This window comes from Sphaerodactylus townsendi, linkage group LG04 (genome assembly GCF_021028975.2).
Source record: "Sphaerodactylus townsendi isolate TG3544 linkage group LG04, MPM_Stown_v2.3, whole genome shotgun sequence".
Taxonomy (NCBI): Eukaryota; Metazoa; Chordata; class Lepidosauria; order Squamata; family Sphaerodactylidae; genus Sphaerodactylus; species Sphaerodactylus townsendi.
In genome coordinates this window covers 151,426,313-151,440,399 of record NC_059428.1, presented here as the reverse complement: position 1 = coordinate 151,440,399, position 14,087 = coordinate 151,426,313, and the positions used below count along the sequence as shown (strand labels likewise).

The 14,087-nt window shown below is 50.3% G+C and overlaps 1 protein-coding gene across 2 annotated transcripts in view; it reads right to left on the bottom strand.

Moving 5' to 3' along the window:
- Positions 1-14,087, bottom strand: part of RNF216 (ring finger protein 216) — a 51,935-nt gene that overhangs the window by 34,451 nt on the left and 3,397 nt on the right. The window contains exons 2-12 of one of the 2 annotated variants that reach the window (XM_048493920.1): positions 12,776-12,846; positions 11,989-12,054; positions 10,678-10,817; positions 8,739-9,548; positions 8,260-8,336; positions 6,690-6,792; positions 5,841-6,005; positions 3,243-3,357; positions 2,237-2,376; positions 683-733; positions 34-171 (exon numbers count right to left, since the gene is read on the bottom strand). In XM_048493920.1, coding sequence (XP_048349877.1) covers positions 34-171; positions 683-733; positions 2,237-2,376; positions 3,243-3,357; positions 5,841-6,005; positions 6,690-6,792; positions 8,260-8,336; positions 8,739-9,548; positions 10,678-10,817; positions 11,989-12,031 — 1,782 coding nt within the window. In that variant the 5' untranslated portion in view covers positions 12,032-12,054; positions 12,776-12,846. The remainder of the gene's footprint in view (positions 1-33; positions 172-682; positions 734-2,236; positions 2,377-3,242; positions 3,358-5,840; positions 6,006-6,689; positions 6,793-8,259; positions 8,337-8,738; positions 9,549-10,677; positions 10,818-11,988; positions 12,055-12,775; positions 12,847-14,087) is intronic. The other variant, XM_048493919.1, reaches the window with a different exon arrangement.

The window sequence follows — 14,087 nt, the reverse complement described above, 5'->3', positions numbered from 1 at the left end:
TTCATTCCCCTGCACCCCTGAGCGCATCCTCACCTTTCCGGAGCCAAAGACTGCCTCCTGGGCATACTTGATCAGGCATTCCTTGCAGAACAAGTGGCCGTCCGCACACTGCGTCAGCTCCTCGAACGCAAACTCCCCATAGCAGCACCGGCACTCGATCATCTGGCCGTCCTGCCAAACCAAGGGTTCCCACAGATTAATCCCCGCTCTGAAAGCAAACGACAACAGTGCCCTTCGCCACGCCCACCCGGGTCCTCTTTTCCACCACAAAACCCAGTGCAGAGAGAGGCTGCCCCAAAAACGGCTGGTGAGGCAGAGCACGTGGAGCTGGAAGCATGGGAGTGATCCATGCTCTATACCCCACCTGCTCAGTTAAATTAGCTGCACATCTCTGAGCAGTGTGGGCTAGGCCACAGCGGCTGTTCAATCCATGCTGCGCAGCAAACGCTTTTGAACTGACCGGGAGTCAAGCTTTTGGAAAGACCCCCCAACCTTAATCTAACAGTCAGTCACACATGACGCCGTCTCATACCAGGTCAGACTAAATAAGCCTCACTGGCCTGCTTAGGCCAATGGAACATGACTTCCTGCAAATCCCACAGAGTGGAATATTACTTCCTACAAATCCAATATCAAACGCAGAATGGGAATGGCTTCTCTTTCGGCCAACGAGTTCACTCACTTTTTGATACTGCTCCTCGTTCATCTGCAGGGCAAGGAGGAAATCTGCATGCTGAAAAGAGACACAGACACTCGGGGTCAACAAGAGGCCTGACACGAACGCACATGAAGTTGGCTTCTACTGAATCAGATCCATGGCTCATTTTCATCCTGGAGAGAAGTGACTAGTGGGGTGCCATTCCACATTTTCATCAACGACTGGGGTGATGGAGTAGAGGGCACGCTAATCAAATCTGCAGAGGACACCAAATTAGGAGGGGTAGCCAATACCCCCGGTGGGCAGGATTCAAAAGGACCCGGACAGGTTGGAGAGCTGGGCCAAAACTCACAAAATGAATCTCAACAGAGATAAAACTAAGACACTACCCTTAGGCAGAAAAAAAGATGAAGAAATGCACAGATGTAGGAGGGGGGACACCTGGCTTGACAATCGTACATGTGAAGGGGATCTGGGAGAAGCTGTTAGGCATAGCTCCTGCTCTGCCTGGTATCACAACAGTCCACGCCCAAGGCCACACCTGGGCCTCCTTTCATATACTCAACTGTCTTAATGTTAATGAACCTTTTGTGCTTAATGGCCGTGCTTGGAAACGTAGGAAGCAGGCGACCTCGCCAGGGGCCTGTGAAAGGGGGAGTGAAGAAGCTCCTGGCTGAAGACTATCTCTTGGCCTTGAGACATTCTGGACTCCACCACAGAGCTTTTCACGCCTTGCTGTTCTGTGGGAATCTAATCTACTAATCTGTGGGAAGATGGGCGGGGGCGAGGGAGCGGGAAACGGAAAGGAATAAAAATGCTTGCAAGAAGCCAGGGCTTTCGATCTGGCTTCTTGCCGTTGGGAGTCTCTGCTGACGACCCAACGAAGACTACTGGTTTCAGATCCAGAGTCCAATTAATGGAACGTTGTGCCAGGACCTAACAGTAGCCCACAAACGGAACCTGAGTCAGCAATGCCATGCAGGGCTCAACAGACAGCCCACTAACCACTAGGAGGCTGGAACAGGGAACCCCAAGTGGGGAGGAACCCTTTTAGGGGGGATAAAAGGAACGCAGGGGAAGAGGCCAGGGGGAACGGAAAACAAAGAACGCGTTGAGAAGGGTGCAAGCATGCTGTAAAGTGCTTGCCATCAAAGCCTGCCTGTTAGAAACGGTTGACCTCCGTGTGTTTCTTTGCTTTGTGGGTAGCTCACCAGGGCACCAGCCTACCCTGCAAGGAGGGTGGGGAGGGTAGACACTCGCACTTCAAGGTCACGGTGCATATAAGGATGGATGGTTTGAAATGCAGCTGAAACAGATTCATAGAGAAGAGGTCTGCCAAAGGTTACTTTGCCACAGGGACTAAAGGAACCCTCCATCTCCAGAAGCAGTCTACCTTAGGTGAAGGCCTTGACTTCTATGCCCTGCTCATTGGCCCTGCAGGGAAATGGCTGGTCACTGTAAGAAACAGGATGCTGACTAGGCAGACTACAGTTCTGATCCTTCAGAGCTCTCCTGACAATTCGCAACTGCTGTGTGCAGACACCAAAGGCCCTTCGCTTGCGCTGCCTCGCCTCTCACCTCAGCCATTTCTTTCACCTTCTGCTCATAAAACTCCCGCTCCAGCTGCACCGCCGGGAGAAGGGAGAGCTGGTCGTAGCTCCTCCAGTGCCGCCTCTTGTTCTCCAAGAAGAACATGCGCTTCTCGATCTTCATGTTTCCTGCAGTGGCGGCATGGAAGGAGCAACCCGGGGGGAAAAGAAAACCGACAAGCAACGGTGAGAGGGGAACTGACCGGAAAGCTCACAATTGCCCTTTCTGCTCGCCCTCTTAAGTTGGGGCCCGGGCCTCATCTTGGCTACTCTAACAAAGACACAGGAGGGAAAAAGGAACCCAACTATTCCCTGTTTCAAGAGGCAAACTATACAAAGCCTGCTTAAAAACTGTGTGCATGAAAGCCCCTTTCAGACATTACACCTGCATGTGATAAAGATACAGAGGACTGATGGTGCATCTTGTGCTTGACAATGGGTTCTGCTCTACTGCTGAGCCGAAGGCCACATCAACCTAAGCCACAACCACAGAAACCCTTTCTGGTAACCACTCCTCCCGAGGAATGACACTCTCTGATGCTTGAAGCTCAACTCTGCTCCCCACTACCTCCACGGCTCAGCCCATCCTTCAGCATGGTATGCTGGTTAAGAGCAGGTGGGTTCTAATCTGGAGAACCGGGTTTTATTCCCCACTCCCCCGCCTGAGTGGCGGAGGCTTAACTGGTGAACCAGTTGTGTTTCTGCCCTCCTGCATTCCTGCTGGGTGACCTTGGACTAGTCACAGTTCTTTCTGAACTCTCTCAGCCCCACCTACCTCACAAGTTGTCTGTTGTGGGGAGAGGGAAGGAAAGGAGCTTGCAAGCCACCTTGAGTCTCCTTACAAGAGAGAAAGGTGGGGTATAATTCCAAACTCCTCTTCCTCCTCCTCCTCCTTCGTTGCTTGCTTTTTGGCACCACCACCGTTTCCCAGGAGGAAGAGAGCACACAGCCGCTTTCCACAGTCCCACCTACAAGTCCTTCCCTTGCCAACTCACCTTGCTCAAACTTAAAATCTATATAGGAAAACTGGTTCATCTCTTTCCTCCTTTTCCGCTTCCCACTGGCTTCGGGAGACAGCTCTTGCCATTTTTTGATGGCGTCGGACAAGGCCTGAAAAAAAAAAAAAGGAAACCAGATAAACATAAAACAAGGTAGGCAGAGACAACCAAATGCCCCCAGAGTGACTTACAACTGCAAAGGTGCCCTCGTCAACCCAGTGGAGGCCTCGGGCATCGCTGTAAGGAGATCTGAGGCAGAGGCCAACAGCAGATTACCACCTTGGCTAACAAGCTCCCAGTCCACATGAGAGTTAAGTGAAGATCATGGTATTTTGCTTGCATTCATTTGGATCAAAAGAGTGCATTGCCGTTGTACAAACAATCCTTGAGAGGGCATGCAAAGGGGGATTAACACCTGTAGCTTTTTATTTACTGGCCTGAACCTTTACACTTCTCTCCATATGGCTTCTCTTTCCCAATCTCTTCCCCCGGACTCCCCATTTTAATTGCGGCTGGGTTTTTGTTTTTGTTTTTTGCTATTTCCTTATGTCGTCTAAATTATAATCTGTAGTGCTGTTAGATGACTATGCACAATATTTTAGAGTAGTACACTTGTCTATGTTTTGATATTTGCGCCATTGTTGTTCAATAAAGATGGCTTGAAGAAGAAGAAGATGAAGAAGAAGAGGAAGAGGAGGAGTTTGGATTTATGTCCCATCTTTCTCTCCTATAAGGAGACTCAAGGTGGCCTACAATCTCCTTTCCCTTCCTCTCCCCACAACAGACACCTTGTGGGGTAGGTGGGGCTGAGAGAGTTCCAAGAATCTAGCAGGAATATAGAAGTGCAGAAACACATCTGGTTCACCAGATAAGCCTCTGCCACTAGGAGTAGTGGGGAATCAAACCCAGTTCTCCAGATTAGAATCTGCCTGCTCTTAACCACTACACCACGCTGGCTCTCAGGAGGGGATGGGCAACAGTCCTCTTACTGGCCCCCCATGTCAGAGTCTCAGCAGTTCTGTTTCACTCCCAGACCTTCAAGAGAAGAGAGGCTGCCGGAGCATCCATGTTCAGCCACTCGATTCTCAACTGCACATGACGTGGCTTTCTCTTTTGCCGCAGCCTAAGCTTTCTGCCTCTGAGACGGATGGGAGCTTATGACAACTTCCAGTTTGCGAGGCCAAGAGGCAGAATGTGGCCCAGCTGCGGGGTACAGAGCTGTCTCGAGAAAAAGGATCTAATCCTTCCCCTGACAAAAGTGTCCAGGTGGAAATCCCGAGCATACCTAGAAACAACAGGTATAGAAATCCAATGGGATTTCTAACTGTGATCTATGTACGCATGTTTCGTTACTGTCGTCTTATTCACGCTGTAAGCCTCTTTGAGTTCTGCAAGGTTAAGGGGGTGGCAGGGACTCACCGCGGCCGCCATCTGCCGCCAGGGGAAGGGCAGCGTGTTCCTCCTTCCCTTCCAGCTTGTCTGGGGGGCGGGCCAGTCCCCTTGGGAGGAGGTCAGCAAAGGCAAGCCCGCTGGCTGGTGCGAGGGCGCAGCGCCTCGGCGTCAGTCAATTGGGCCGCCCCCTCACCATGTAAGCTGGGGCTGAGGCTGGGGCTCATTCCGGCCCTCTTTTGCCCCGCCGCTGAAATCGTCCCACCCACCGCTCCTTTACTGCTTGAAGGGGCACAGGGGCTCAAGATTTTGCTTTGCTCTTGTCATAGCCACCTGGCGGTTTGCGCAGGGAGGACTGATCTTGCCTGGGGTAAGCTGCTTGCTAACCCCCTTTTGGGAACCTCCTTATGCGGTAGGGGTGGAGCAAGCCTGGGGTCTGGCAGCCCTGCTTGGGCTGAGACCGCTTGCGCGCCCCCCTCAGCAAATGGGGGATTCTTCAGAATGCGGCCCACAGCCCGTCTGGAATCCCCCCCTTTCACTGCTGCCCCGTTTAACTCAAGGGTGAGTTTATTTTCCTCAAACAGCGGGTTTGAGGAAAGCTGCTTTTGGGACAGCTTGCTTGGCTGCCCTGCTTTCAGATCAGACCCCCCCATGCTGCGCCTCACGCTCGTCTGTTCTTTCTTGCCAATAAATGCAAACGGCTATGGCCAATTTTATTTAAATAAAGTGTCGTGTGTTATTTTCAATCAGTTGGACATTCATCACTAGGATAGCCAGTCCCTCCCTCTGATGGCAAAAGGCAGCTAACAAATGTTTTGAAAACACACACACATTTATACACATGCTTGTAAGTTGCACTTGTGTTGTGTTTGTCTGGAGAAGGGGTAGGCTCCTCCTTAGAAACAAAGTGTGATGTAAATTTAATAAATGGAAGAGTTCTAAAAGAGAGAGCGTACCATGACATCTCAAAAACTCCCTCTCTTATAAAGCTTGCACTTATATCATGCTGTTCCTCCAGGGAAAACTGTGTGTGTCAAATCCAGATAGGAACAAGACTTGCTAAACTACTGGGCATGTGCGGGGGCATTATCACAGCAGGACTGACTCTGGACCCTTTCCAACATGAAGAAAAGAGAAAAGGGGGATGTAAAAAAGAGAAAGGAGGGCTATAAAGCATGAAAAGGCAGGAGTGGGAGAGGGAGGGACCTTGCGTGTGATTGCATAGTGTCCTTTCAGCTCGTGCAGCGCCCACTTGATGTCTTGGCTGCTCAGCATCTTGAAGTCAGCCATGAGGAGATCGGCGGCCTGGATGAAGCAGCGCTGGTCGAGCGGGGTGAGATTGGAGAAGTCAAAGTAGTCAACTTTAAGCACCTGGAGGGAGGGAGGAATAAGAGAGAGGGTCAGCGGCATGGACCGACAATTTCAATGATAGGAAGAAACTATGAAAATGAACCAAATTTGACTGCCAGTACTTAAAAACACTAGAATCAAGACAATGGTTAGTGACCACCACCTAGATACAGGATGTCTCTCTGCAGGAAGCAATCAAATGGATTAAAAAACCATGCAACTGCTATGCAGATGCCCTCACTAACCAATTAGGCAACTTCAGTGTTACATACATATGCTAAAATGGGTGGATTCCACTTCACACATGCAAATTACACTTGCAAACTGCACCCTTAACACTGTTAACCAATATAAATGGTTCCTTCTCCTACCCTGGACATTCCGCAGGAATATATACTACACTTGCTTCACTACCATCAGGTCCTCTGAAGATGCCAGCCACAGATGCAGGCAAAACGTCAGGAGAAAATGCTACTGGAACACGGCCATGCAACCCAGAAAACCCACAACCCCCTAGTGATTCCGGCCAAGAAAGCCTTCAACAATACATTAACTTCAGTGATTATTGTGACAAGGCTGGCCAGAGGATACACTCGGAGAGGGGCAGATTTAACAATCAGTGGAAAGCGACAAAATCCAGCAAGGTCAGAGGCAGGACTGGGGGGGGGGGGGGAACCACACGGGGCATGAGAGTTGCTCACTCACCTTTGTCTCCTCTTGGCTGGAGAGCAGACTGCTGTTGGGATTTAAAACAACTCTGCCTTCCTTCTTTGGATAATCTGGATTCTCCAGAAGAAAATTACAAAGGCTGCATGCAAGGAGACAGAAACAGCAGGTTACACGGAAGGAAGACTTTCCTTTGCCGTCTTCCCCAAAAGTTACATTAACAGGCCCTTGGCAGGCACAATTGTACTGCATGGGATGTGGGGGCATAGGAAAGAGAACGAAAAGAGAGGGGTGGCGGGGAGGCCGTGGAAAGTCCAATGAGAGAGATGCCAGCACCAGGAGAGGGGAAGGACACGACAGGGACGAGGGAGTCAGAGCAGCACAAAGCGAGCCCCAAGAACACTGTTTGTGAAGGTTAGTTCTGTGTTAGTTCAGAGCAGGGAGCAGGTCTGGGTCAGTTTGAGCCGGCTTCCCCAACTGATTAAAGAAGTCCCAGCCACCCATCAATCGAAGAACGGCTCCAGAAAAATTCAAGAATATAGATCTGCAGACAGACTAACAATTCTCCTTAAAAAAGGCAATCTGGACTCTTATGCAACAGTATGGAAGCTTGTGATAACTCTGTATAACTCTGATCTGTTCAACAAGAGGATGTTAATAACAATGTGAGGACTGTAAAACATTGTACGAATTTGGATACGCTGTTCCTCTTTTTTCTTTTTCTCCCATAGACTGATTTTCCCCCCATGTTCATATTATATTACATTAAGGCAAAAAACATTATTTTTTCCCAATTTTTTAACAATTTAATAACTCAACTACGTTTTCGTTTCCTTGTGGATAAAGAATTGTGCCCACTGTGATTAAAATTGTATAACTAGAAGTACTTGTAACAACGGAGAAGTCTCTAGCAGCAGTGGCGCAGTGGTTAATAGCAGGTGCATTCCAATCTGGAGGAACCGGGTTTGATTCCCTGCTCTGTCGCCTGAGCTGTGGAGGCTTATCTGGAGAATTCAGATTAGCCTGTGCACTCCCACACACACCAGCTGGGTGACCTTGGGCTAGTCACAGCTTCTCGGAGCTCTCTCAGCCCCACCCACCTCACAGGGTGTTTGTTGTGAGGGGGGAAGGGCAAGGAGATTGTAAACCCCTTTGAGTCTCCTGCAGGAGAGAAAGGGGGGATATAAATCCAAACTCTTCTTCTTCCTTTCTTGTTGTTTCACTTCTTTCTATAATGCTATGGATATGATTAGTATTTCTTTTTTCAATCTTTCAATAAAGCATGATAAAAATGTTAAAAAAGAAGAAGTCCCAGCCTGCAACTGGTTGTAACTGCAACTCCCCAGAAATGGAATCCCTGAGAAATGGAATCCCCACGCAACTGAACGAAAGCATACAAGAGATGCCGACAGCCAGCTTCTTAGCTCCATCGTGCTATTTCTGCTCGCCTCCCCCAAATCATTAATGGGCTTCTGTTTATGCCAATAAAAGGAGAATGAATGAATGAATGAATGAATGAATGAATGAATGAATGAATGAATGAATGAATGAATGAATGAATGAATGAATAATGGACTTCTGAAAGTGCCACAAAAGTCCGCGCACTTACATGTTCAAGTTACAGTAGTTCTTACTCTGGATCAGCTCTTCTAGGTACTCTCTGGTTATATCCGGAAACCTCGCTTCCTGCACAGGTGGGGAAGAAAACCGCATACAAACACCTCAGAGTTTTTTGGGCGGACAGGCATTTAAAAAAAAGGGGGGGGGGCGGCAAAAACAACCACACTTCACACACACAAAGCACAGGGGAAAATAAGAAAGGGAGAGATAATTAGGGAGTTACAGCAGTCTCCATTTTATTCTCACAACAACCCTGTAAAGTGGGTTAGGCTGAGAGAACGTGACTGGACCAAAGTCACCCAGGGAGGTTCCATGGCATGAGTGGGGATTCGAACCCAGGCCCCCCCAGGTATTCATCTGAAACTCTTAATGTTTAGTCCCGCACCACAACGTCTCCACCCGTGCCCAGGGAGCATGACATCCATTACCCACAACCCCTGCCCGCTTAATGGGGGAATTAGCACTGACCGTTTCCCTGATGAGCAAAGCAGCAAGGTCATTGTCCAGCCAAGGAGTGACCGGCTTGAATGTCTTGCTGGCACCAGACTTGAGCGGCTCTTGGACAGGAAAGGCCGGGCCCGCCTGCTCATTCGTTGCTGCAGGGTGCCCTCCCTTCTCCTCCGGCGGGTGAGCCAGACGAGGCGAGGCAGGGCCCGGGATGGCGTCCTGCTGCGGTTCAGGCCGGGGGAAGGCGGGCCCAGGGATCTCTTCCGGGTACTCCCTGGGGAGCGGCCCCGGTACGACTTTCAACTGGGCTGGCCGGTGAGAAAGGCGACCGCCTGCGACCTGGGGCTCCTTGTCAGCAGGCTGGAAGTACGGGTGGTCTAGCCGAGCATTCTCCTGGATGCACCGGCTGCCCCTACCAAGGTCTGGCACCAGCCTCGGGGGCGGGTTCCCAGTCCTCTGGTCCTGTCCTTTCTGCTCAGCTACCAGGACCACATCCTCCAAATTAACAACCTCCTTGGCACTGGTAGGTCTGGCCTCTTTCCTCCGAGCGACGCTAGGACCCGGCTCCGGAACGGTCCCTCCTTCTTCCTTCGGCCTGGTGGGTTCCAGGGACTCCGGCAGCTCCAAGACTTGCTCTTCACTCTCCCGCTTGGCTGGTGTCACGCCGTTCCGGCGGACAGGAAGCAGCCGCGGGGACATGGCTGTCTTCGGCCGGTCGTGAGGCCCTGCAGTCCCGTCGCCTTCGGAAACTCCTTCCCCCAGCTGGATCACGCCGTGCCAGTGAGCAGCCGGCCTGATGACGTTGGGTCGCAGAAGCTGCTTGGCGGCAGTCTAAAAAGGATACAGACCACAGGGACTGGGCTGAAGCCTGGTGTTTGAAGAATGACTCAGGACTGAGCAGACATTTTATGCTCCCTTTTGGTGGCAGGATGGAACAACGTCTGCTAAAGGACGCCCTCTCAGCTCTCCTCCCCTTTATTTGGGAAAACATTTCATGCAGCAAACTCCTACTTGGGATCAGCTCGCAACAGGGGACACAATTGGTTTTCCCCTCCTTAGTTTTATCCTCCCCACAACTTTGTGAGGAAGAGACCAGGCTGACCCTGGACTACTGTGTACAGTTCTGGGCACCACAATTCAAGAAGGACATTGACAAACGGGTCCAGAGGAGGGCAAGCAAAATGGTAAAAGGTCTGGAATCCATGCCCTACAAGGGGAGACGTAGGGAGCTGGGAATGTTTACTTTGGTGAAGAGAAGGTTAAGGGGTGACATCATAGCCATGTTTAGATATCTGAAGGGATGTCATGTTGGTGAGGGAGCAAGCTTGTTTTCTGCTGCTCCAGAGACTAGGACCAGGAGTCAAGGGTTCAAGGTGAAGGAAAAGAGGTTCCACCTAAACATCAGGGAAAACCTCCTGACAGTAAGGGCTGTTCAACAGTGGAATGCACTACCTCGGAGTGTGGTGGAGTCTCCTGCTTTGGAGGGTTTTTTATGAGAGGCTGGATGGCCATCTGTCAGGAGTGCTTTGCTTGTGTCTTCCTGCATGGCAGGGGGTTGGATTTTATGGCCCTTCTGGTCTCTTCCAACTCTATGATTCTATAATCCAAGATCCCCCAGAGAGTTTCACAGCAGAAAGGCAGAGCTGCATCGGGGTCTCTGTAGCCTTGTTTGAGGTAACAGCCCAGAAATAGCACCTTGGAGATCAACACGATTTCAACTGTCAAAAGCTCCCTTTGCCAGATTCCTGATGAAGGGAGCTCCGACTCTGGAAAGGCCCTATCCTGAAAATTGTGTTGGTCTCCGAGGTGTGGCTGGACTGCGATCGAGCTGTTGTGCTGCAGACAGTTACCTCTTATTTTTATCACTGGACCATATCGGCCCTTGGCTGAGTTACTGCAACACTTCTGCCCGTTCAAAGGCCCAAATCAGGTAAAACAGAAGCGGAGGGACCAGTATTACCTCTACCAAGATGACCACGTCGTCGTCCTCCTCCTCTTCTTCCCACTGCTGGCGAACGGGAATCTCCAGCATCACAGGCAAGTCTTCATCCGAGGAGTCCGAGATGAGGATTACCCCCTCGTCTGTGCGGTTTATCCTGTCTGAAGGAAGGCAAGCAGGCTTATCGACCAGCCACAGCTTTCCAGCGGGTCATAAATATGTATTCTTTAAGGTCCCGGCGGCTTCTCGCGTTTGCATCGCAATAAGGGCGGAACGGAAGGGAAGCTCGAGGGCACCAGCTCCCGACGCAAACGGGCCATCAGCGTGCTCGCCAAGGCAACGTCAGGCATGGATCTTTAAGTGCTGGGACAGTTCTGGAACCCTGGACATTATGAGGCAGGCAGAAGGCTGCTACTGATGAGACAAGGTGGACTGAAAGTGCGTTATTCTGCATGTGTGGAAGGGGCCACAGAGACACAAGGCGCGGGAGGCAAAGGTGGGCCATGAACAGACTGTTTATTTCTCACTCTCTGCATTATCAGTGACCATCTGACCCCACTGTTTGTTATTCTCCCCTCTGATACTGTGCATATGTTTGTCTGGCAGCTGATGATCTCCCGTGTAGCCTATGAAGTGGGCACCGTTTCTTGAAACCTTATGCCACCTTAAGCCTGTTTGCAGCAAGAGCCAACACGACCGTTCCTTTGGAACGAGTCCTAATAACTGTGTGCAGTTTTCCATTTTCACATACCCAGAAGCCTTAGGGCAGGGGTCCCCAATATGGGGCCTATGGGCACCACAGTGCTCACCGACATCTTTCCTGGTACCCGCCAAGTGTTTTTAGGAAGTGGACGAGGCGAGGTGTGGTTTTTTGCCCAGCAAGACCTCTAAGCAGCCACTGGAAATCTGCCCAGCTGTGCAGATTTTTAAATACACTGCTTTGGCAGTAACTGCTACCATAGCACAAGGATCTTCACCATGTGGCTGAACGAAGCTGCGGTAGCCATTTTGTGGCAGGCTCTGCCTCCTTCAGCAGCCATTTTGTGCCCCTGGGTCAGAATTCCAAAGGTGCCCATAGGCTCAAAAATGTTGGCGACTTTGGCTTTAGAGCAAGGAGCACGTTTAATGAAAATGGAATGATGTCTCCCAAGAGGGGAGAACACTTTGATAAGCAGAGGCTACGGCACGCATCTCGTTTAAGTAGTTTTCCCGCCTCGAGGAAATACATTTTCTCCGATCAATCTGCCTTAAATGCCACAATGGGCAGAAAGGCAGAGAAATCAGAAACCCACCCATGGACAAACGCACAGGAAACAAGGAAAGACAGCTTACCTTTCCCTCGGTGGCTCCGGAAACTATTCAAATCCCCAAACATGGCCTTCAGTCCTTCAACAGCACCTGGAGACAAGAGACCAGAAAGATCATGCATCTGGGGAGGCTACGGCACAGCAGATGCTCTGGAGAAAATTAACCTGCGCTTTCCTTCCTGTCACCTTGGTAAGACCAGTGGCTGACTCGCCCATCCAAATTTGACCTCAGCAGTTTCTTGCTTTTAAAAAGGGAGGTAGGGTCTTGTCCAGGGATCGGCAAAGCCCAACAGGTGTGCCAAAGAATGGGACACCTGGCCATTTTGCTGGTTCTCCACTTGAGAAACTGAGGCAAGTATCTCAAATGCTTTGCCTCCTGAGCTTGAACAGAGACTGGCTGGATCCAAGTCAAGCCCTGGAGATGCACACGCAGCGTGGTGGGAGGGGCGGGGTGTCTTCTTCCCATTGTGTGTTTGGCCCAGTATCCTCCCACCCCCACTTGAAGTATGCTAGCACATGGACAGACTCACAGGCAGATGTTGGGGCAGACCCTACCCCTCCTCTGAGTAAAGCAGTGGTGCAGTGGTTAAGAGCAGGTGCATTCTAATCTGGAGGAACCGAGTTTGATTCCTCACTCTGCCACTTGAGCTGTGGAGGTTTATCTGGGGAATTCAGCCAGCTGGGTGACCTTGGGTGAGTCACAGCTTTTCGGAGCTCTCTCACCCGTTTCAGAGGAGGGAAAATGTATTTCAAACACAATAAGGTTTATCTTCACATGAATAAGACCAGGACCTGATATAACAAAACCTCACCTTTCCTTTTAGATCAGATATAAGTCCCCAGTCAGCAGGTTGAAAGACCAAAAATCCCAGCCTTCTGGTGTCTGATGCGGGAAAGGATGCCCGGTTTAAAAAGAATTGCGAAAAACAAGAGACAAAACCTCTTTTTGTTAAGGGAAGCAGACAGAGAGAGCTTGCCGGCAGCGCTGTGGCCTCAGTCCAACCCCAGCGACTGAGTTATTAGAAACCAGAGGAAGGGAGACTGTAAAGCGGATGACTGTCAACAATTAAAGCATGCTCGGGAACTGAAATTGAAAGTCTGCACAGCTGCAGGGCAAGAAACTGGCCCAGCGGTTTTTTTTAAGTGTCCTAGGAGAGTGATTTGCGACTCCCAGTGTCTGTAAGTCCGCAAACAGCAAACAAGACTGCAGACGTGACACGGGGGGGCTTCTTTACCGGAGAAAAAGGTCAGCCCTTTCTGGAGAGCCCCATTATTATTTTGGAACTTGAATTTCTGCAAAGCGGAACAGTCTTCCCGGCCGCCTTCTGCGTGATTCTTCGATCTGTTTCGATTGACATTTGCACATTCATAAGAATGTATAAATAACCGGAAGAGCCATGCTGGATTGGACCAAAGGTCCGGAGAGTCCCGCATCCTGTTAATGCAGCGGCCATGCAGTTAGTTGTCTCACATTACAGCAAAAGGGGATATGTTTTATATGGTCTGAAATATTTTTCATAGCTCGACAGCCTGGGTGGTGTTGTGGTGAAAAGTGTCAGACTAAGATCTGGAAGGCCCAGGTTTGAATCTCCACTCGTGCAGCTGAAGGTCACCCTCTCTCAGTCTGACCTACCTCACAGGACTGTTGGAATGATAAAATGGAAAGAGGAGACAAACAGAACTGAACTGCTGACTGAAGTCTGAATTTTAAAAATTTCACAACTCAAAACGTCACATTGCTACAAGGCATCAAGCCAGATCAAATTGACTGCTCGACACTGTAGTCTCATGCCATGAGGAAGGTGCACTTTGGGAAAGCAAGAACTGGGTAGTGAGGGAAGAAGAGTTTGGGTTTTTATCCCCCCTTTCTCTCCTATAAGGAGACTCAAAGAGGCTTACAATCTCCTTTCCCTTCCCCCTACCACCACAAGAAACAAGGTGGGTGGGGCTGAGAGAGCTCCAAAAAACTGTGAGTAGTCCAAGGTCACCCAGCTGGCATGTGTTGCATGAGCTAATCTGGTTCACCAGATAAGCTTCCACAGCTCAAGTGGAAGGGTGGGAAATCAAACCCAGTTCTCCGGATTAGAGTGCACCTGCTCTTAACCACTAACCCACGCTGGCTCT